We start from the raw sequence: 23,150 nt of genomic DNA on the forward strand, positions 1-23,150 counted from the left end.
TCTGTCAGTATAAGATGTTTAAAGCCTTACTTTATGGATATTTACATTCATGTCAATAATAAACAGGCAACTATAATACTAAATGTACTTAATTCTAATATCTATCATACGAATATAGCTTTATAAATGAGAGTTATTGTAAATATTCACAATATGAAAGTGGAAATGTGTGGTTGTTACCTTATTTAAGACTCGTAATATATATATTTGACAAAGTAAGCATAAAATAACAAAATAGTTTTACAAAAAACTTGTATTTTTTATTGGTTTAATTATAAACTGATGTTTTTTTTTAGTGCTGGACAAAAATGAATCGTGAATAATCACATCCCAAATAAAAGTGTGTTTTAAAAAAATTTGTATAATCATCATAAGTATAAATAAATACACACAGGCATGCATGTACTAGAGAAAATGTTTATGTATATTTAGATATTAAATATATGTGTATATGATTTATATATATATATATATATATATATATATATATATATATATATATATATATATATATATATATATATATATAAATTGAAAGATATACTAACTATATAATATTGAGGTAAAGTTGGTTTTACATTTGCATATTCGTTCAGAGACAACTTTTGACACGCTTCCTTTATTTTTACCATAGTACTATAAATATTCGGTCTGAAATCACAAGTAAGTATGACTTCAAAACAACATTTTAATTTAATTTACTGACACACAAACACAAAATTTAAAAACACACAAATTAAATTACTGTTAATATTTAATTTAACGTTGTACTTTGATAGTCATTAGCTGCTAAAATTATTTCACTATTTAGACTTAGCAAAGAATACTTTTTTGCAATGATGTTATTAAGGAGAAAGTCTGAATGTGCAAACATAGTCAAACCAACTTTACCTTAATCTACATAATTAAATAGTTTTGTGTAGTTTTGTGTCTATCTATGTGTGTGTATTGCATATAATAAAAATAATACACACACATATTATGTCAAAGCAGACGTTTACTTTAGATGCGATTAACCACGATGATTATCACTTTAGTAAATAAATATAGGCGCTAGGCTACTATTTGAATCTTTTCTTGTCGTTTCTGTTTTGCTGGTGTCCCCCTGGGAATCTTTTGTGTAAATATTAGATGTTAGACCCGTAAGTCAGCCTTATATGGAGTGCTGTTCACTCTGCACTTGAAAATAACTTGTAGTTTATGTTTTTGTATTGGTATATTCATATCTAACATCTATGGAATGTTTCCAGTTTATCAAAAAATTAAGTTTTATTATAGAAAATCAGAATCAGACTCAAGTTAAGGATGAAGTACTTAAAGTTTCATGAAGTACTCATTCATTTATTTCATTTTCGGCTTAGTCCCTTTATTAATCCACTGTCGCTACAGCGTAATGAACCGCCAACTTTTCTAGCACATGTTTTTATGCAGCGGATACCCTTCCATTCACTACCCATCACTGGGAAACATCCACACTCATACACTAAGGACAATTTTAGCCTACCTAATTCACCTATACCACATGTCTTTGAACTTGTGGGGGAAACCGGAGGAACCCCACGCAAACACGGGGAGAACATGCAAACTCCACACAGAAACGCCAACTTACCCAGCCGAGGCTCGAACCAGTGATCTTCTTGCTGTGAGATAAACGTGCTACCCACTGCGCCACCGCGTCACTCTCATGAAGTACTCATGAAGTAAATTTAAGAAAGTTCTACTATGGCATCGCTGTGAAAACCCCTATTTGGAAGTTGTTGAAGGCATGATGTTGAATGGCAACTTTCCATTAGCAACACCAAACATCAACGTTTACATTATTAGTTAAAAATCTATATTGTATCTAAACTTGCAATGAAACTGATGTATTTATATACAACAATGGTCTCAGACTCAATTCCTGGAGGGCAATTAAATCAATCAATCAATCAATCAACCAACCAATCAATCAATCAATCAATCAATCAATCAATCAATCAATCAATCAATCAATCAATCAAATAACCAATCAATTGATCTATCAACCAACCAACCAACTAATCAATCAGTCAACCAACCAACCACTTTGATGGTTGGAATACCTGCCATCCCTCCCATTTTTCCCGGGAGTCTCCCGTATTTCAGACCCATCTCCCGTTTTTTCATTTCTCCCGGAAAATGGACTGGACTGGACTCCCAGAGTTTCACCCCTTTCCCCCGGTCCTTCTCTCCGATACTGGATACAGACACATCCTTTGGATACAAGCTCATCATCTGGTCACAGGAAGTGAATGAGTTAAATGACTTTTTCTTAAGATTTGAGAATTGTGAATACTGATAAATAAGGGACTAAGCTGAAGGAAAATGAATGAATAAGGCAGCAGAAGTTGGTGTCAGCTATTCGTTTGTAGTCATTTTTTATATGTTAATAAATCAAATTTGCAGAATGACCTTTAGTTTAATTTGATGCCTCATTCATTTTTTAGATATTCCGATGACAACAGCCATACTAATGGCTCGTTTCCACTGACTGGTTCGGTACGGTTCGGTTTGGTACGGGTCACCTTTATCAGGCTTGCGTTTCCACTAACAAGGGTACCCTTTTGGTGGGCGTGGTGTATGACAGAAAGTTTCAGTCGACGTCATTCTCACTCGAGGAAATGTCTACAGTAAAGCTGTACGGGTCACTCACATATCATATGAGAAGCTCTTCTCACAAAACAGATGCTTTACACACATAAATACTTGTGTAGAAATGTTTATTACTAACTTTTCTATGAACATGAGTTGATTATAACTGCAGATCAATGACAGTGCGAAACAGCCTACTGTAACGTCTGTAATTATATTAAATAACTAAATAAATGAACATATATAAACACATACAGCCCCTTACAGTCTCCGATATGTTACCAACTACAGAAGAACTACATATAGCAGACATTTCATCAGTATTTAGGTTCAAAAACAGCACAATATAGCCTACAGTCAGCGAAAACCTCTCATTTGTGTCTGTAATCTTCAGCAGCACATGTAGCCTCTGTTAGAGAACAATTCCATCATTCTGAGTTCATATTAGTCCAAAAGGTGATAATAATAATAATAATTAAATAAGGCAGTGTGTTCACGTCTGCTCAAAAATAATGTGCTCCTTTTTTTCCGGCTTCTCCTTTGTTTCTTCGCGCTTCACTCTCGCGTTTGTCAGTGTCTGACAGGATCGGGTTTCAAAAGCACGTCAATAATCAAGCGCAGGTTATTATCATCAGCTCAAGAAGTTTGTTATTTCAGATATAATGTTAGATGCGCTCGAGCGCTAGCAAGAAAGTGAAACCGCTCGCGCCTCAGACTGCCTCGTAAAAAAACTTTACAGGGTAAATCTGCTCTACTCCATGGCTTTGTGGCTGTTCATCAAGACGACAAGGTTATTTTGAGCCCGGGTCGACCATGGCTCGTTATTATATGTATAAATAATTCCGCTGTAATCTCTCGCTGTGCGTGTATTTCAAACATGGCGGGTTTTTTGTTTTCATTCTGGCTTGTTGCGTAAGCGAATGACGTATCTCTGTAAACCAATAGCGTTCAGCAGCGCGTGTGGCTCCGCCTTTTGGTACCCTTTCTCGTGTTTGGTACCCTTTCGAAAGGGTGCCAAAAAAGTGGTACGGTACGGTTCGGTTCGGTACGCTTTTTGACAGTGGAAACGGCTATAAAAGCGTACCAAACCAAACCGAACCGTACTGTACCACTCAGTGGAAACGTGCCATAAGTTTACTATATGAGAATGATGATATTGGTGTTATCTATCAGTCAGAAATTAGTCCGTTCGTTGAGTGGTGTGATAGAAATAAGCTAAAAATAAATACTAAGAAAACAGAAGAGATGGTATTTGACCCAAAATGTATAGGTGACCACCGTCAAGTGTTGTACATGACCATTCTATTACTCAGTCAGAAACCTATAAGTACTTGGGCATTTACATCGACTGTCTTTCACTTGGAAAACACACATTGAGTGGGTTTGTTCTCGTTTACACCAGAGATTGTATTTTTTTGTGGAGGTTGCGTCTTTTTGGAGTTAACAAGAAACTCAAGATGTTGTTTTATAAAGCAGTTCGTGAAAGCATTGTCAGGTATGGTGTCACAGTGTGGTTTGGCAACCTATCTGTTCAGTGTAAATCTAAATTGATGCATCTCTTAAAGACAGCATGGAAAATTGTTGGGCACGATGAATATTTTAATCTTTTGTTGTTATTGCAAGAAATAAATAAATAAGTGATCACTCTAAAAGTGGACTCTTCCTTTCCTAAGTTCAAAGTAGAGTGTACTGTGTGATACAGATTATACAATTGTAGTTTTTGTTAAGTCACATTATTATTTTCTTTTTTATTTGTTGTAAATTTCATTGTATGTGCTCAAGTTGATACTATATATACTTTTTAAAATATATATATATTTTTACTGTAATTTGCCATAAAACTCATAAATTAAAATAAAATAAAATAAAAATAAAATAAAATAAAATAAAATAAAATAAAATAAAATAAAATAAAATAAAATAAAATAAAAATAAAATAAAATAAAATAAAATAAAATAAAATAAAATAAAATAAAATAAAATAAAATAAAATAAAATAAAATAGAAATGAAATGAAATGAAATGAATTAAATTAAATTAAATTAAATTAAATTAAATTAAATTAAATTAAATTAAAAAAAACAAAAAAAAAAAAAAAACAAAAATAAAATAAAATAAAATAAAAATAAAATAAAATAAAATAAAATAAAATAAAATAAAATAAAATTGAAATGAAATGAATTAAATTAAATTAAATTAAATTAAATTAAATTAAATTAAATTAAATTAAATTAAATTAAAAAAACAAAACAAAAATAAAATAAAATAAAATAAAATAAAATAAAATAAAATAAAATAAAATAAAATAAAATAAAATAAAATAAAATTGAAATGAAATGAAATGAAATGAAATAAAATAAAAATTAAAATAAAAATAAAAATTAAAATAAAAATTAAAATAAAATAAAATAAAATAAAATAAAATTGAAATGAAATGAATTAAATTAAATTAAATTAAATTAAATTAAATTAAATTAAATTAAATTAAAATAAAATAAAATAAAATAAAATAAAATAAAATAAAATAAAATAAAATAAAATAAAATAAAATAAAATAAAATAAAATTTTTCCATTGTTCTACAGGTGATGATATGCAAAACCATGCTGAACGCTATCAGGAGATAGACATCCTCATTTTCTAACCAGGGGAAAGGAAGTTATCTTTGGGGAAAGGGAGTTATTTGCCATCCTCTTCTCCAAGCTCTTCTTTTCTGGAAGTGTGGTCCAGCATGGCGTCCAGCCTGACATGTACAGGAGTAATTTGGGCTCTGGTGTCCCTGCTGAGCGCCGCTGCGTCCTGCGTGGGCTTCTTCATGCCCTACTGGCTGCTGGGCTCTCAGATGGATAAAGCGGTGTCCTTCGGCACCTTCCGCCGGTGCTCGTACCCCGTCCGGGATGAGGAGCGTCAGGCGACGGTCATGCTGGAGCAGTGTGGAAGGTACGCCAGCTTTCAAGGCATCCCGAGCGTGGAGTGGCGCATCTGTACGGTGGTCACCGGGGTGGGCTGCGGGCTGCTGCTGCTGGTGGGCCTGACGGCGCTCATGGGCTGCTGCATATCAGAGCTCATCTCCAGGAGCATCGGACGTGCCGCCGGAGGGATACAGTTCCTCGGAGGTCAGTAATGCGCTGGTGTTTTTTTACTTATGTGCTGACATGCAAATGGGACGGGCTTAGGATAAAAGTTTCTGGTCAGATTTCAGTACAAACTGAAAGATCTTTGAAGTTTTACACCACATTTGTGGTTTAAACTTGTTCCAAGTTGTTTTTTTTATGAACTACTGTAAGGTAGGATGTGTAAAATGATATTATATATTGTTTTAGTTGTGTTTTTTCTGTTAAAAAAATGTGTAAAATATAATTTTATAATTATTTATAGTAAAAATCAATTAGTTACTTTACTTAAACGTAAACCCATTGACATAACTTTTATAATTATGCACCTGACAAAAGCCTTGTCTACGATCCCAGTTGTAAGATCTATAATAACCTGACTTCTAGTTGATCATTTGGAAGTGGCAGAAGGTCGATTTTTCCTATGAATCATCTGTTGAACTGCATCCCAATCATCACAAATACCGAAGAAGACCTACTGGATGATTCTCATAGAAATCAGTCAAGTTTGGTGAAAGAAAAATCATGGTTTGGGGTTACATTCAGTATGGGGGCATGTGAGAGATCTGCAGAGTGGATGGCAACATCAACAGCTAGCTCCTTCTCAACTTTAGCTTCCACATCAAGGTTCCTGAAAGCAAAGAAGGTCAAGGTGCTCCAGGATTGGCCATCCCAGTCACCAGACTTAAACATTATTGAGCATGTATAGGGTAAGATGAAGGAGGATTCTTTTTCCACTGCACCATGACTTTATTTTCTATACTGTACATTATTTCTGTTAAGTGACAAGACTTTTGTCTAAGCAAAGTCAGACCTTACTGTACTAATTAAATGATTTAAGGCATGATCATATTTTATTTTGGTAAAATAAGCGTAATGGAGGCCTTTGTCTTTCATATAAGCCACTTCTGATACCAAACGCTCAACTAGAAGTTAAGTTATTATGTGTTCTTCCTAAAACTTGAATAGACGACCAGACTTTTACTAGTAGTGTAGTTTGTTTACCTACTAATTATAAGGCAATGAATTTACTCACTTTTTTAAGTAACGTCAACTAATTGCTTTTTAAAGTGTATATATGTTTATTTGTTTATTTATTTTACTCATGATTGTTTTTTTATTGTAATGCCGCGGTTACACTACAGTTTGCGCATTCTGTGTGGCGAAAAGGGGCGGGATTAAACAAGATGATTAGACATTTAAAAAAAGCGAGCGATTGGTCCTACGTTTCTGTACAGAGAGGTCATGTTTTGATCTTCTTTTGGTCTCATGCAGTCACGTGATGCAATTTCGTAGGTCAGAGTTCACCAAGCTTGAACTTTCCAATGCAGTGAACTGCGAAACTTGTCGCGCGAGCATTCGCATGCGTATGAATGGAAGCTGTGGGGGGAAAAGTGCAGTGTGACCTTGGCTTTAGGGTGAAATATGAACATTTCATGTTTGTTAGAGGTTATGTGACCATTTGTTTTATAATGTATCGTAATCCATGAAGTATATGGAAATAGTCTTATAAAAAGTTATGTTTTATGCTGAAAAAAAGCCAAATACTTCCTAATAAGAAGAATTTACAGTACTGTTTAAAGGTTTTAAATATATTTAAATTTGTAAATTTGTTAAAATATATAGATGTTTATGTATTAGAGGGAGTAAAAATATAATAGTTTTCAATATTACTACATTTTACATTGATTTCCATTTAAATATATTGGAAAAAAGTACTTTATGTGTACTTTATGTTCAATTTATGTCTCAATACTCCGGTCTTGTGACAGGATCCTTCAGAAATCATTCTAATATGCTCATTTGATGCTTGACTTTTCTTATGATGTTGAAAACAATAATGCTAATCCATATCTGCTTTGAATAAATACTCCTACTGACCCCCAGACCGGCGCACTGTCTACACATAGACTTAAGGCTAATGGTTTCATAGGTGTGGCATATAATGTTTCCAATGTTTAAAATACCCATGCTAAGATTAGCATATATCAGTATCACTATTGATTAGTACTAATATCATTTTCACGTAACCAATGTCCTTCGACGACACATATTCATATCACAATGGAGAGGTTGCTGAGTTCAGAGCCCTTTGTCTGTATTTCAGTGAACATTGGTTTCAGCCGCTGTAATTCAGCCTTTGTCTCAGCGAGGAGAGATAGAGAGCAAACTGATTGAGTTTAGACTGGAAGCCGAGGCCTGTAATTCCAAACTCACTTTGTTTGGTTCTCGCCCGCAAGGTGCCTTTTATTTGCAGCTCTGAAAGTCTTGAAGGCTTTGGCCGCACGGCAAAGAAGCTGAAACTAACACTGTGTGGCGAGTCTGTCAGTGAAGTTAGCTTTAGTTCACCTAAAAATGAAAATTCTGTCATCATTTGCTCTCCCTTCTGTTGAACAAAGAAGATGTTTTGAAAAATGTTGAAACACTTTAACCACTGACTTTCATACTATTTGTTTTTTCTACTATGGAAGTCAATGGTTATGGGCTTTCAGCTACTCCTTCTTTTGTGTTCAACATATGAAAGAAACCCATAAAGGTTTGGAACTCTCTTGAGGGAAAGTAAACAGTGAGTATAGTTTCATTTTTGGGTGAACTATCCCTTTAAAGGGCCACGAAACCCCCCTGTCTCAGCAGGGTGTTCTCACACCTCTAGTTTGGAAAAGGTCAGAAAAGTGGGTGTGTCTAGCTTTGTTTAGGTGGGAGTGTCGGGGGAGGAAAAGAGGGAAGATTTTGCATAAAAATGGGAGTTTCCATTTGGACACACGCTGATTTTCACGGAGGCAAAACAAACACAGACGCAGGGGAGAAAGACAGCGACTGTGTTTACATGGACATCAGTAATCAAATTATTTGTCAAATTATTAATTCGTTGACTTTAACTGCAGTTTGGCACTTTCACTTTCATTTAGGAACATTTCATGCATGCCCCCATGACAAACTGGATATTGGATGCGAGGATGAACTGCTGGAGTTTGATGGAATGTTTGATACCGCACGGCGAATGGGAGAAAAAACCCTCCGCATTTTTCGGTAACTTAGAAGCGCTCGGTAGGTAGTGTCAGAAAGCCATGGGTGTATAAGCTCAGAACTTTAAACTAGCGCACAGGTGGCATAACTTTGTTTAGTTGCAGCAGTTTCGTTCCGTGCAACAGAAACGCGGCGTTGAGAATCCGTTAATATTAATTAACCATGAAGAATCAAGTGCGGTTAATAGTAAAATCAGCCATCCCTAATAACGATATCAGTGCATTGATCAAAATGCCTTTTTTACAAACATATCTAAATGTTTTCGGCTGCTCGCGCCACTCGCTTAATGTCAGGTGACTCACGCTCTGTGCAGCCTTCAACTGCAGCTCGTGCTGTATTGAACAGACGTCAATTTATAACTATAGTGATTGTTTTTCCACTGAACTAAATTCACTTTTGATGGTCACACTTTTTGGAGGGCTGGAACAAATTTCCCAATGGGCCAAGTTCGGCCCGCGGGCCGCCAATTGAATAGTTCTGCTTTAAAGTGTAGAAAATGTGGATTTCACATTTCTAAAATGTTTTTGTCTTGATTAACACGACCACCCAGCAGGCTCAGGACGTCAACATGACGTCAGATTGATATTTTACTCCAACATTCTGAGACGTTGCATTGGAAATGAAAATCGGGTTGAGGCCAACATCAATGTCCAATGTCAATCAAAAATCAACGTCTAATGATGTTAAAGCTTGACGGTGCGTGGACGTTACCACTATGACGTCTATCAGACATTGGATTTTGGTTGCCACACCTGACTAAAAAATGTCAGTATTTGACGTCTATATGACGTTGGTTTAAGATGTTGACTCAATGTTGGATTTTGGCCACTTTCCAACACAACCTAAAATCAGCCAAATATCAACGTCATTTGACGTAGTCATTGGACATCATCATAACATTGTCCCTAGATTGCTGGCAAGACAATGAATTTTGGTCACCTGACAACACAACTTAAATCTACCCTAATATTAACATCTTATGATGTTGTGTGACTGCAAGGCAATTTGTCTCTATTGTGTGCCATCTTCAGTCTCATTAACTCTTATTAGTGTATGCGCAAACAGACACGGACTGTTAAATAGGGACATGCAGTATTGACACTAAAGGATATCTCTATTTTGGGGGGATTTGTTTGCTGATGATTATTAACATTTTTACATGGAAGGTTTAAAGGAGACCTATTATGCAAAAATCACTTTCATGAGGGCTTTAAACACAGTTGTGTGGCAGCAATGTGTGAATATAACCAGATTGTAATGGTCAAAATTAATCAAGTTAGTTATCTATAATCACACTTGATTAAAACAGTCTGCAGAAACACTTTGATTGACATTCTCCCGTTGTACGTGTCATCAGAGGGGGAAAGCCCCGCCCATCAGTGACCATGTCTCCCTAATTAGCATAAACAGCTCTGAGTGAGAAGCAGCTACTTTGCTTCCACTAATCTGATGCGTAGGCATTTGTAGCTCCGCCCTCTTTTGAATGTAAAGCAATTTAGAATAAAAGCCAAACTATAAATCTACGTCATCATTTTTGTCGAACAACTTTTTGATTTATTTATTCGTTGATTCATTATTTCCTGCTCTGTCCGTATGTGTGAACGTTTTCAGGTTTGCCCCATGACTGTTCTGACAGCATATTCTCCCCGAAGGCGTCGGTGTCAGGGCACATTTCACCTGATCTGCAGTCAGTTTTCCAGGTGCGTCATCATTTGTGTTGCTGTCACTTTCAACTAACGGACTGAGGGATTTGACTTAAGAGAGAAGGACACAAGGAGGTTAGAGGACCGCAGGGCTGCTGAACGCATCACTTCCTGTCATCACACTTCCTGTCACAGCACTGACTTCATCACACAGAGTAATGCAGCATCCCACAGGTTTTGCATATACAGTCAGTATTGGTTATTTTGTTTTTGTTGGTCTGGAAATAATATCATTCTTTTAATATGTATATATGCCATATTATTGCTATTTTTTGGATCATATTTATTAAAACAACACGCTACTTTGATTAAAAAGTGACAGTACTGATATGTATAATGTTAAAATTATGTTTTCTTTAGCTTTTTGCATTAGTTATTGTAGAAAAATAATGGTTACCTTTTAAACTGTTACTCTACAGTCACTTGTTTCACAAACAAATTAATTGTTCAGTCTTTTTCATCAAACCTCAATTATTTCAAAGGTTTTCCAGAAGTGTAATGGTGAGAAAGAGGCATCAATGTTTCAAATCAGATTTTTTACAGGCAAAATTCACCCAAGAATGATCATCTGTTGTTAATTTACTCAACCACAGGCCATCCAAGAGATTCTGTATCAAAAAATAAATACAAAATCATGTTGATGGTGCATCGCATAATTTTAACATTTATTTTATTACCCTGGTGTATTAAAAATGACCAAACGAACCAGAAAGAACCAGAAATATACACTGTAAAAATAAATCTTTAAGTTGTTGTTATTGTTGTGTGTGTGTGTGCATACTTACAATAGCATTAACAGTAAATTCTGCATAATTATACCGACTCACCTTAAACCAACATTATAAACCGAATCCTATAACTATAATGAATGTAATAAGTACACAATTAAAGTAATATTACTTGGTACTTATTTTACTTATTACTTAATTTTACTCTTGTAATAATACACTGTATAAGGATGCCCTAATTAAAGCTGTAATGCTAGTACACTTTATACTGTATACTTTAGTTCAGTCAGTTTCGTTTTTGTCAGCTTTGTGTTTTTGACTGTTTGGCGCCATCTTGTGACTGAATAATGCCCAGGTTAGTGTTTACTCCATTTAACTGCTTTTGTTTCTGTCAACTTTGTGTTTTTGATAGTTTGGTGCCATCTTGTGACAGAATAATGTGTGGGTTAGTGTATACTCCATTCAGCCGGTTTCGTTTCTGTCAGTTTTGCGTTTTTGACTGTTTGGCGCCATCTTGTGACTGAATAATGCACAGGTTAGTGTATACTCCATTCAGCCGCTTCTGTTTCTGTCAGCTTTGCGTTTTTGACTGTTTGGCGCCATCTTGTGACAGAATAATGTGTAGGTTAGTGTATAATCCATTGAACCGGTTTCGTTTCTGTCAGTTTTGCGTTTTTGACTGTTTGGCGCACTAATTAATAATGCACAGGTTAGTGTGTTTCTGTCAGCTTTGCATTTTTGACTGTTTGGCGCCATCTTGTGACTGAATAATGCACAGGTTAGTGTATACTCCATTCAGCCTGTTTCATTTTTGTCAGCTTTGCGTTTTTGACTGTTTGGCGCCATCTTGTGAAAGAATAATGTGTAGGTTAGTGTATACTCCATTGAACCGGTTTCGTTTCTGTCAGTTTTGCGTTTTTGACTGTTTTGCGCCATCTTGTGACTAAATAATGCACAGGTTAGTGTATGCTCCAATCAGCCGCTTCTGTTTCGGTCAGCTTTGCATTTTTGACTGTTTGGCGCCATCTTGTGACTGAATAATGCACAGGTTAGTGTATACTCCATTCAGCGGGTTTCATTTTTGTCAGCTTTGCGTTTTTGACTGTTTGACGCCATCTTGTGACAGAATAATGTGTAGGTTAGTGTATACACACAGTTTTGTTTCTGTCAGCTTTGCGTTTAAAAGTTCTCCACCTCAGAACAATGTCTTGTGTCAAATTTTTCTGTTTTGTGACAAGTAGCTGTATAATAAGTGGAATAAAGTATATCCACGACGATTGTTTTCACAAAATAAAGCCCTTCAGTCTCATACAACAGTGCTTCACTTTGTGTCGGGCTGCTGATAAACCTGTCTGCCTTTATTCTGCGATAACCACCCCTTAGATGAACTTTATTTCTAACATATGCACTACTCAACAAGAGCGAATGAGGGACCAGACAGGGGTAAAGAAAAAGACGAGTGTCCCAGCAAGAGAATGAGCTGAGCAGTGCCCTGATGTTCATCACTGTCCTGCACAATCGAGTCTCTTTTCTGTTGTATTGTGGAGTGTTAATGAGTGCTGTCTGGCAAACACAAACGCAGCTTCCTGGCGCTCCTCACTCATTCATCTCATGCCCGCACGGCTGATAATGAGTTTGATAAGCTCTTTATGTGTCACCAAAAGCATCTGTGATTAGAGACCTGCTCTTGCCCTCTTGCTCTAAAGTCGCTCCTTTGTGCTTGATGAATGATGTTTGTCTGCGCTGTGATGATGGGAAGCTGGAAAGCCTCGCAGAATTACACAATTCATTTTTTGGGATTATCATTTTATTAATTTTAATCTTTTTTGAAGACGTTGCTTATCATGGTCAAAGTTTACTCAAGAACTCATGGGTTAGCACTGTCGCCTTACAGGAAGAAGGTTGCTGGTTCGAGTCCCGGCGGGGTTTCTGTGTGAAGTTTGCATGTTCTCCCCATGTTCCCCATGTGTGGGTTTCCTCCGGGTGTTCCGGTTTCCCCTACAGTCTTAAGACATGCAGTACAGGTGAATGCAATTAACTAAATTAGCCATAGTGTGTGAATGTGAGAGTGTATGGGTGTTTCCCAATACTGGATTGCAGCTGGAAGGGTATCCGCTGTGTAAAAACATAATAGTTGATGGTTCATTCCGCTGTGGCAAGCCCTCATAAGTAAGGGACTAAGCCGATGAAAATTGATTGAATGAATAATATTAATAATAATAAATAATACCCTAATAATAATAATAATAATAAATAATAATAATAATAAATAATAATAATAATCACTGTCAAAAAAGATAAGCTGGATGTTGTTATTTTATTAGTAAAATCTAATTGAAAATCATTTGACAATTAATGGCAAAAATATATAAATGAGTGCAATGATAAATAAATAAATAAAACGCAAGTTAGTAAAAAAGCAAACAAGTTAATAAATTTACAACTAAATAAATAACTAAACTAAATAACAACTAAACAAAAAAAAAAAAAAAAAAAATATATATATATATATATATATATATATATATATATATATATATATATATATATATATATATATATTCACACACACACAAACAAATAAATAATTGAATATGTAAACAATATAAATCAGTAATTAAATAGCTAAATAAGTGACAAATAAATATATAAACAAACAAGTAAATAAATAAATATATAACTGAATAAGTAATAAATAAATATTTAAACAAATAAATAATTCAATAAATATATAAACACATTAATTAATTAATTCATTCATTCATTCATTCATTATTTAATTCATTCATTCATTCATTCATTAAATACATATATAAACAAACAAATAATTAAATATAAATAAATAAATAAATATATAAACAAACTAATAAATAAATAAGTAATTAAATGAATATATAAATCAATAAATAAATAAACAAACAAACAAATAAATAATTCAATAAATATATAAACACATTAATTAATTCATTCATTCATTCATTCATTCATTCATTAAATACACATATAAACAAACAAATTATTAAATAAAAAATTTAAAAAATAAATAAACAAATAAATAAATAAATATATAAACAAATAAATAACTAATTCAATAAATAAATAAATATATAAACAAACTAATAAATGAATAAGTAATTAAATGAATATATAAATCAATAAATAAATAAACAAACAAACAAATAAATAATTCTATAAATATATAAACACATTAATTAATTAATTATTTCATTCATTCATTCATTAAATACATATATAAACAAACAAATGATTAAATAAAAATAAATAAATAAATAAACAAATAAATAAATATAAACAAATAAATAACTAATTCAATAAATAAATAAATATATAAACAAACAAAAAAATAAATAAGTAATTAAATGAATATATAAATAAATAAATATATAAACGAACAAACAAATAAATAATTCAATAAATATATAAACAAACACATTAATTAATTATTTAATTCATTCATTAAATACATATATAAACAAAACAAACAAACAAACAAACAAACAAACAAATAAATAAATAAATAAATAAATAAATAAATAAATAAATAAATAAATAAATAAATAAAACAGACAAACAAACAAACAAACAAATAAGTAATTAAATAAATATATAAACACAAAGAAAGAAAGAAAGAAAGAAAGAAAGAAAGAAAGAAAGAAAGAAAGAAAGAAAGAAAGAAAGAAAGAAAACCCATTGGATCATTGAGCCATTTAACTGAACCTAAACTCTTTAATTTGCATTACACAATTACACAAAAACAGCTTAAACTGCTTTAAATTCCTTTCATGTTATCAGCAGAAACTTTTACATTTATCAAAATATCTTTAAGAAAAATATTAATTCATTAATTCATTTTAACTACATTTCAAAACATTAAAAAATGTTACTGTCAGAGCTCTTTATCTAGTGTTTTTTAAAACTCACAGTAGCGCTTTATCTTCACGAACACCAATAATCCGTCAGTTCTGTTCAAAATAACCTGTCTGCTCCTACTCAATAATATCCCTGGATTACAAATGTACCAGCATGTGTCCTTTTGCGCAGGATAAAGATAAACAGGCACGGATAATTGCGCTGTTTGTGTGTGTGCATTGTGCGTGTGCTGTTTGTGTGTTTGTTGTTGTGTATGTGTTTGCCAGCTGGAACTGAACCAATAAAACCTAATGGAAAAAGCACCTAACTCAAACTAATGGAGGCTGCACTGAATTTGAAAGCATTTCAGTGTAATTTCAGCCACAGATCACTTTTTGGGACATCATTTCTTTCGTGATTTTGCTGTATGGAGTAAATAATAGTGATCTGAGAACAGGTTCTTCCAGATACATCGTGTCCTTTTGAATAAATGACAGTAATTGAGGAGAATGCTTTGTAAGAGTTCAGTATATTTTCCCTTTCAAGTTTAAAGGGGACCTTTTATGCAAAAATCACTTTAATAAGGAGTTTAAACACAGTTTTGTGGCAGCAATGTATGAATATAACCAGCTTATAATGGTTAAATTTAATTAATTTAATTTTTTATAATCACATTTGATAAAAACAGTCTGTAGAAACACTTTGATTGGCATTCTCTCTTTGTATGTGTCATCAGCAGGGGAAAACCCCGCCCACTAGGGACCATCTCTTCCTCGTTAGCATAGGACTTTAGTTGTTTTTAAATCTGCCGATATGCTGAAGCAAAGGCATTTGTAGCTCCGCCCTCTTTTTAAAAGAACACAATCTCATTTGAATTTAAAGCGACAGTCACCAAAACGGCACAATTTGGATCAAAGCCTAAGGCTGCTTTCACATCTGTGGATCGATTCTCTTGTTCCGACACAGGGATTAAAATTGTTACAATGTTACGCTTTGCTCTTGGTGCGGTTCGCTTTCACACTGCAAAGTTTCTAAATGAACCAAAAGAGCTAAAACAAGTCTCGTGCGAGTAAACTCTCGTCACATTGGTCAGAGTTTCACAGATTAGCTGCTCAGGATACGGCCTGGTCCAGGATTATGGAAACCTTGGGATCATCCCGTCGCTGGTCTTGGATCGAATCAGTGGCGCTGCATAGTCCCTGAGGGCCTCGGTATGAGTATCCCCAGGTGGAATAATTAGCGTAGCTGCTGTTCATAGTGTATATAAACAAGATGCGTGGAGCACATTCATGTATCATACTACTAGGTGATGCACTGAGTGTATGCTTTACTAAACAGATAGGTCTTTAATCTAGTTTTGAACTGCGAGAGTGTGTCTGAGCCTCGGACATTATCAGGAAGGCTATTCCAGAGTTTAGGAGCCATAAATGAGACCTCCTAGACCTCCTTTACTCGACTTTGCTGTTCGAGGTACTACGAGAAGCCCCGAGTATTGAGATCTTAAAGAGCGAGTTGGATTGTAGCGAGACAGAAGGTTGCTTAGATAAACAGGAGCTAGATTATTTAAAGCTTTATAGGTAAGAAGCAATATTTTAAAATCAATACGCAACCTAACAGGCAGCCAGTGTAAGGAGGATTGTACAGTACAAATTGTAGAAATGGTACAATTTATTATACCTGAATGCTTTAAAAATCATTATACAGTCACAGGCCTTAAAAACACGTGCAGATGATCAATTATAAACAGGTTTATTGTGATATCAATGCTGAAACCATATACAGTATATTGTGCAGACGACTTGGTGTGTCCCGTCCTTAACAATGGCTTTGGGAAACACACTCCTGATTTACACTTCCCTGTTGGTCAAACTGAAAACAGCAAGTGATTGATTGTTTTGGAGTCAAACTGTGATGAATTGCTGTTTGAATGGGGTCGAGTCTCCGCTATCGAACACTTGATTTGTTCTCAGGCTGTCAAAATACTGTAGAGCGACTCACTTCTGAAGAAAAAGCTTCTCTGTGACGAGTGATGTTATTGTGACGGTGGCGTTATTGCACCTTTTTTTGTAAATGAAAAGTAAGAGAAGTGCAGGATTCAAGTTACATTCCCCAATCTAGTGCTGAAAGGAACAATATTGATTTATCTGGAGCTAAATTTAATGGATAGTTGAACTCGCAATGAAAATCTGCTGTTAATTTACACACCTTCAGGTCATTCAGGATGTAGGTGACCTTTCTGTTTCTACAAAGATTTTTAGATGAAATATATATATATATATATATATATATATATATATATATATATATATATATATATATATATATATATATATATATATATATATATAATCCTTCGTGGCAAAGGTAATGGAAATATTCCTTAGAGATTTTGGTCCATATTGCTGCAGTTTTGTCGGCTGCACATCCATGATGTGAGTCTCCCATTTCGCCACATCCCAAAGGTGCTCTATTGGATTGAGATCTGCTGACTGTGGAGGCCGTTAGAGCACAGTGAACTCATTGTCATGTTCATCTAAGCTGAGTCATGTCTGAGATGATTCACGACATATGACATGGCGCGTTATCCTGTTGGAAGAAGCCATTAGAAAATTGGTACCCTGTCGTCATAAAGGGATGGACATGGTCAGCAACAATACTCGGGTAGGCTGTGGCGTTGACACGATGCCCAATTGGTACTAATGGGCCCAAAGTGTGCCAAGAAAATATCCCCCACACCATTACACCACCATCACCAGCCAACTATTGATACAAGGCAGGATGGATCCATGCTTTCATGTTGTTGACGCCAAATTCTGACCCTACCATGTGAATGTGGCAGCAGAAATCGAGACTCATCAGACGAGGCAACGTTTTCCAGTCTTCTATTGTCCAGTTTTGGTGAGCCTGTGTGAATTGTAGCCTCAGTTTCCTGTTCTTAGCTGACAGGAGCGGCACCCGGTATGGTCTTCTGCTGCTGTAGCCCATCCGCCTCAAGGTTGGACGTGTTGTGTGTTCAGAGATGCTCTTCTGCAGACCTCGATTGTAACGAGTGGTTATTTGAGTTACTGTTGCCTTTCTATCAGCTGGAACCAGTCTGGCCATTCTCCTCTGACCTCTGGAATCAACAAGACATTTTATGCCCACAGAACTGCCGCTCACTGGATATTTCCTCTTTTTCAGACCATTTTCTGTAAACCTTAGAGATGGTTGTGCGTGAAAATCCCAGTAGATCAGCAGTTTCTGAAATACTCAGACCAGCCCGTCTGGCACCAACAAAAATGACGAGTTCAAAGTCACTTAAATCACCTTTCTTCCTCATTCTGATGCTTGGTTCGATTCGACCATGTTTACATGCCTAAATGCACTGAGTTGCTGCCATGTGATTAGAAATTTGCGTTGACGAGCAGTTTGACAGGTGTACCTAATGAAGTGGCCGATGAATATATATATATGTATGTGTGTGTGTGTATAGCATATATAGCTGTATATCTGCACTTGTGGAAGGCATGCGTTGGTTAAAAAGGAAAGAAATACATTTAACAATGTAAACAAAGGAGATAAAAAATAAATAAATAAATAAATAAATAAATAAATAAATAAATAAATAAATAAATAAATAAATAACATAAACATATAAAAAAATGACTAACATTTCAATAAAAAATAAGAAAAATATATATCAGAAATAATAATCACAATATAATAACTTCAGCAGGATCTTAACACTTAAATAACAGATTATTTAGTTTTTTTGTCCTGAAAGTAAAGGTGTGCTGAAGGTAGCACACCAATAGAGTTAATCTGCAGCAGTTCTGATTGGTTTACCAGTGTTTCCATCATGTCCCTCTAAACTTTTCAATTATCAGCATTCAGGAGGTGTTATCTCTGCATGCCCTGATCTCCGGCCTCGATTTCAGCTCTCTTTAACCTCTCGCCCTCACAGCTCCATCACACAGGACAAAAACAGCAAAAGCAGAGGAACAGATAGCTCTCTGAAAAACCCCAGAAACAGCAGCTCATAGAGGAATGTCCAGCTTAGGCACAGATTTATTTCAGACCAACAGGAAGTCTAGCCAGGATATGTTATTTTAGCCCTTTGGTTGGTTAAGTCCTGCTTTTTTGGAGCCCGTTGTCGCTCCGCTGACATCAGGGGATTGTTACCGCACAGCCAACCTTCAAATGAAAGTGTGGAAAATGTGTTGATTTATGGGGCATGCTTTGGGTTTTAGGGAAGCAAACTGTACAGGTTGAAGAGAGTCGGAGAGTTTGAGGTGAAGCTGGATCATTAAAACAATTCAAGGCTCTTTCGGCTGAGTTATGGAAGCGGTTGTTAGCTGTAATTGATGTATTTATTGTGAAATCAAATCAGACAGAAAAGTGCAGGGCTGATGGGAGTGTGTTGTGTTAGGCCAACACCAAACAACCAGCATTATGAAAACCAACCGTGTTTCATATACAGTTGAAGTCAGAGTTATTAGACCCCCTGTATATTTCTGTTTTTTTCAACACATTTCTAAACATAACAGTTTTAATAACTCATTTATAATTACTGATTTCTTCTATTTTTGCCATGATGTGAAGCAGTGGTCCCAAACCCCCAGGCCATGGACTGCTACCATCAATTATTTCCATTTTATTTATTATCTTAGTCTGAATTTAAAAAAAATCTTTTATTTTGAAAAATTACCATATTCTATTGGTTACATCTTGATCGCTTGAGTGCTAAAATGTAACCCACAAGCTAGCAAATAGAGTAAACCTTTGGCGTGAAGCTCTAAACTGAGTTAAGGTACGTTCTGTTTCCACTGATCATTCTTGAGATGTTTCAGCAGCTTTATCGGAGTTCAATTCAGCTGATAGGACATGATTTGAAAAGGCATACACCTGTCTATATAAAGTTCCAGGGTTAACAGTACATGTCAAAGCACAAACCAAGCATGAAGACAAAGGAATTGTCGGTAGACCTCTGAGACAGGATTGTCTCGAGGCACAAGGCTGGGGAAGGTTACAGAAACATTTCTGCTGCTCTGAAAGTTCCACTGAGCACAGTGGTCTCCATCATCCGTAAGTGGAAGATGATTGGAACCACCAGGACTCTTCCTAGAGCTGGCTGGCCATCTAATCTGAGTGATCAGGGGAGAAGGGCCTTAGTCAGGAAGGTGATCAATAACCCGATGGTCACTCTGTCTGAGCTCCAGCATTCTTCTGTGGAGAGAGGAGAACCTTACAGAAGGAAAACCATCTGTGCAGCAATCCACCAATCAGGCCTGTATGGTAGAGTGGCCAGACTGAAGACTCTCCCTGCCTGGATTTTGCCAAAAGGCATCTGAAGGACTCTCAGACCATAAGAAACTAAATTCTCTGGTCTGATGAGACTCAAATTGAACTCTTTGGAGTGAACGCCAGGCGTTACGTTTGTAGAAAACCAGGCAGCGCTCATCACCAGGCTAATACCATCCCTACAGTGAAGCATGGTGGTGGCAGCATCATGCTGTGGAGATGTTTTTCAGCAACAGGAACTGGAAGACTAGTCAGGATAGAGGGAAAGATGAATGCAGTGATGTACAGAGACATCCTGAATCAAAACGTGCTTCAGAGTGCTCTTGACCTCAGACTGGAGCGACGGTTCATCTTCCAGCAGGACAATGACCCAAAGCACACCAAGATATCAATGTAGTGGCTTCACAACAACTCAATGAATGTCCTTGAGTGGCATAGCCAGAGCGCAGACCTAAATCTTATTGAACATCTCTGGAGAGATCTGAAAATGGCTGCACACCGTTGCTTCCCATCCTACCTGATAGAGCTTGAGAGGTACTACAAATAGGAATGGGCAAAAGTTCCCAAAGACAGGTGTGCCAAGCTTGTGGCATCATATTTAAAAAGACTCGAGGCTGTAATCGCTGCCAAAGGTGCATCAACAAAGTGTTAAGCAAAGGCTGTGAATACTGATGTACATGTGATTTTTCAGCTTTTTTATTATAATAAATTTGCAATAATTAAAAAAACTCTTACTCTTATTGTCATTATGGGGGATTGTGTGTAGAATGTTGAGGAAATAAATACATTTAATTTATTTTGGAATAAGGCTGTAACATAAAAATGTGGGAAAAGTGAAGCGCTAATACTTTCCGGATGCACTGTATTAAAAAAATTGGTTGCAGCTTCCAAGTCATGTGGACTTTAAGTATTGCAGCATCTCTGTTAAAAACATTTCAGAAAGCAGTACCTGCTGACTCACGTCTCTACCTCCTCATAATCAGCGTTGAGTGGGACATTATGCGTAATGAACTTCACCTCATATGGCCTGTGAAACCTCACACCTACAGCAACAAACACACACATCTCTGCAGTTTAACAGGTGTTTGGAGACAGAATCTGTTCAGTAGTCGTATATGTATTCATGGGTTAGCAAGTGTCGTCAACTGTGGACGGACGTGGACCTGTATTTGTTGACTTGATGGCTGAAGTGTTTTTCTGAGGGGGTGGTGTTTCGGGACAAGGGTGAATGTGAGTGGGTGAATACACAGTTGAAGTCAGAGTCATTATTTTTTCCCCAATTTCTCTTTAACGCAGAGAAGATTTTTTTACAGCACATTTATAAATAGTTTTATTAACAAATTTCTAATAACTGATTTATTTGCTCTTTGCCATGATGACAGTAAATAATATTTGACTAGATATTTTTACAAGACACTTCTATACAGCTTAAAGTGACAGTGGTTTGTTCAGTAAAACAATAACAAAAAAATATTGCTTAAGGGAAGTGATAAAAACACAATGGCCCAGTTTCACAACTGGGGCTTAGATTAAGCCAGGATTAGGCCTTAGTTAAATTAGGCTATTTAAGCCAAATTTATAAAAATGAGAAATATGCTCTGTAGCGTCGACCAGAAGGTAGAAGTTCAAAGAGGCAGTGTGCTGGGTGTGAGGGGTCCAGAGTGATTTTGGCAGCCCTCCTGCTTGCTCTGGATAAGTACAGTTCTTGGGGAGTAGGAAGGGTTGTAGCAGTGATTCGCTCAGCAGTCCGAACTATTCGACGTAGTCTTTGGAGGTCGTATTTAGTAGCTGAGCTGAACCAGACAGTTATTGATGTCCAGATGACTGATTCAATGATGGAGGTGTAGAACTGTTTCAGCAGCTCCTTTGGGAGTTTAAACTACAGCAAATCCATCAAATAATCATTGGGAAAGGTCTTACTGTAGTATTTCTCAAAAACATTACGTGAGATCTGCTTCTTTCATGTCTGTCACTGGACTGCTTATCTGACGCAGCCGGAGACACTCTGACAGGCAGGTGGAAATGGTGGGCATGAAGAACCAGCATTAAAGGCACAGGCCACAAAAACAGCTACAAGATGCTCAGAGCTGAGAATTCCAATATTCTGGAAGGTCTAATCAATAATCTGATGGGTGTTTTGAGCTGAAACTTTACAGAAACATTCTGGAGACACAAAAGACGTATCACAAATCTTGAAAAAGGGGTAAAATAGGTGCCCTTTAAATGATTTTAAAAATGTAAAGCTGCTTTTTTCTGGCCAAAATAAAACAAATAAGACTTTCTTCAGAAGAAAAAAAATATTATAGGAATTACCGTGAAAGATTCCTTGCTCTCTTAATCATTCATTCATTCATTTTCTTTTCGGCTTAGTCCCTTTATTAATCCGGGGTCGCCACAGCGGAATGAACCACCAACTTATCCAGCACATGTTTTACGCAGCGGATGCCCTTCCAGCTGCAACCCATCTCTGGGAAACATCCATACACACTCACTCACACTCATACCCTATGGACAATTTAGCCCACCGAATTCACCTGTGCTGCATGTCTTTGGACTGTGGGGGAAACCTGTAGCACCCGGAGGAAACCCACAACAACGTAGGGAGAACATGCAAACTCCACACTGAAACGCCAACTGACCCAGCTGAGGCTCAAACCAGCGACCTTATTGCTGTGAGGCGACAGCACTACCTACTGCGCCATTGCGCCGCCCTCTTAAACATCATTTGGGAAATATTTGGGGACAAAAAGTCACCGTTAGATAATAATTCTGACTTCAACTGTATATTTGAGTGCCTGGATGTTTGTCGTAAATGAAACT

The 23,150-nt window shown here is 35.9% G+C and overlaps 1 protein-coding gene across 2 annotated transcripts in view; it reads left to right on the forward strand.

Moving 5' to 3' along the window:
- Positions 1-23,150, forward strand: part of LOC130241478 (LHFPL tetraspan subfamily member 6 protein) — a 138,332-nt gene that overhangs the window by 373 nt on the left and 114,809 nt on the right. For both annotated transcript variants that reach the window (XM_056473266.1, XM_056473267.1), the window contains exon 2: positions 5,195-5,725. In XM_056473266.1, the coding sequence (XP_056329241.1) occupies positions 5,341-5,725 (385 nt within the window). In that variant the 5' untranslated portion in view covers positions 5,195-5,340. The remainder of the gene's footprint in view (positions 1-5,194; positions 5,726-23,150) is intronic.

This window comes from Danio aesculapii, chromosome 15, assembly GCF_903798145.1.
Source record: "Danio aesculapii chromosome 15, fDanAes4.1, whole genome shotgun sequence".
NCBI classification, from domain to species: Eukaryota; Metazoa; Chordata; class Actinopteri; order Cypriniformes; family Danionidae; genus Danio; species Danio aesculapii.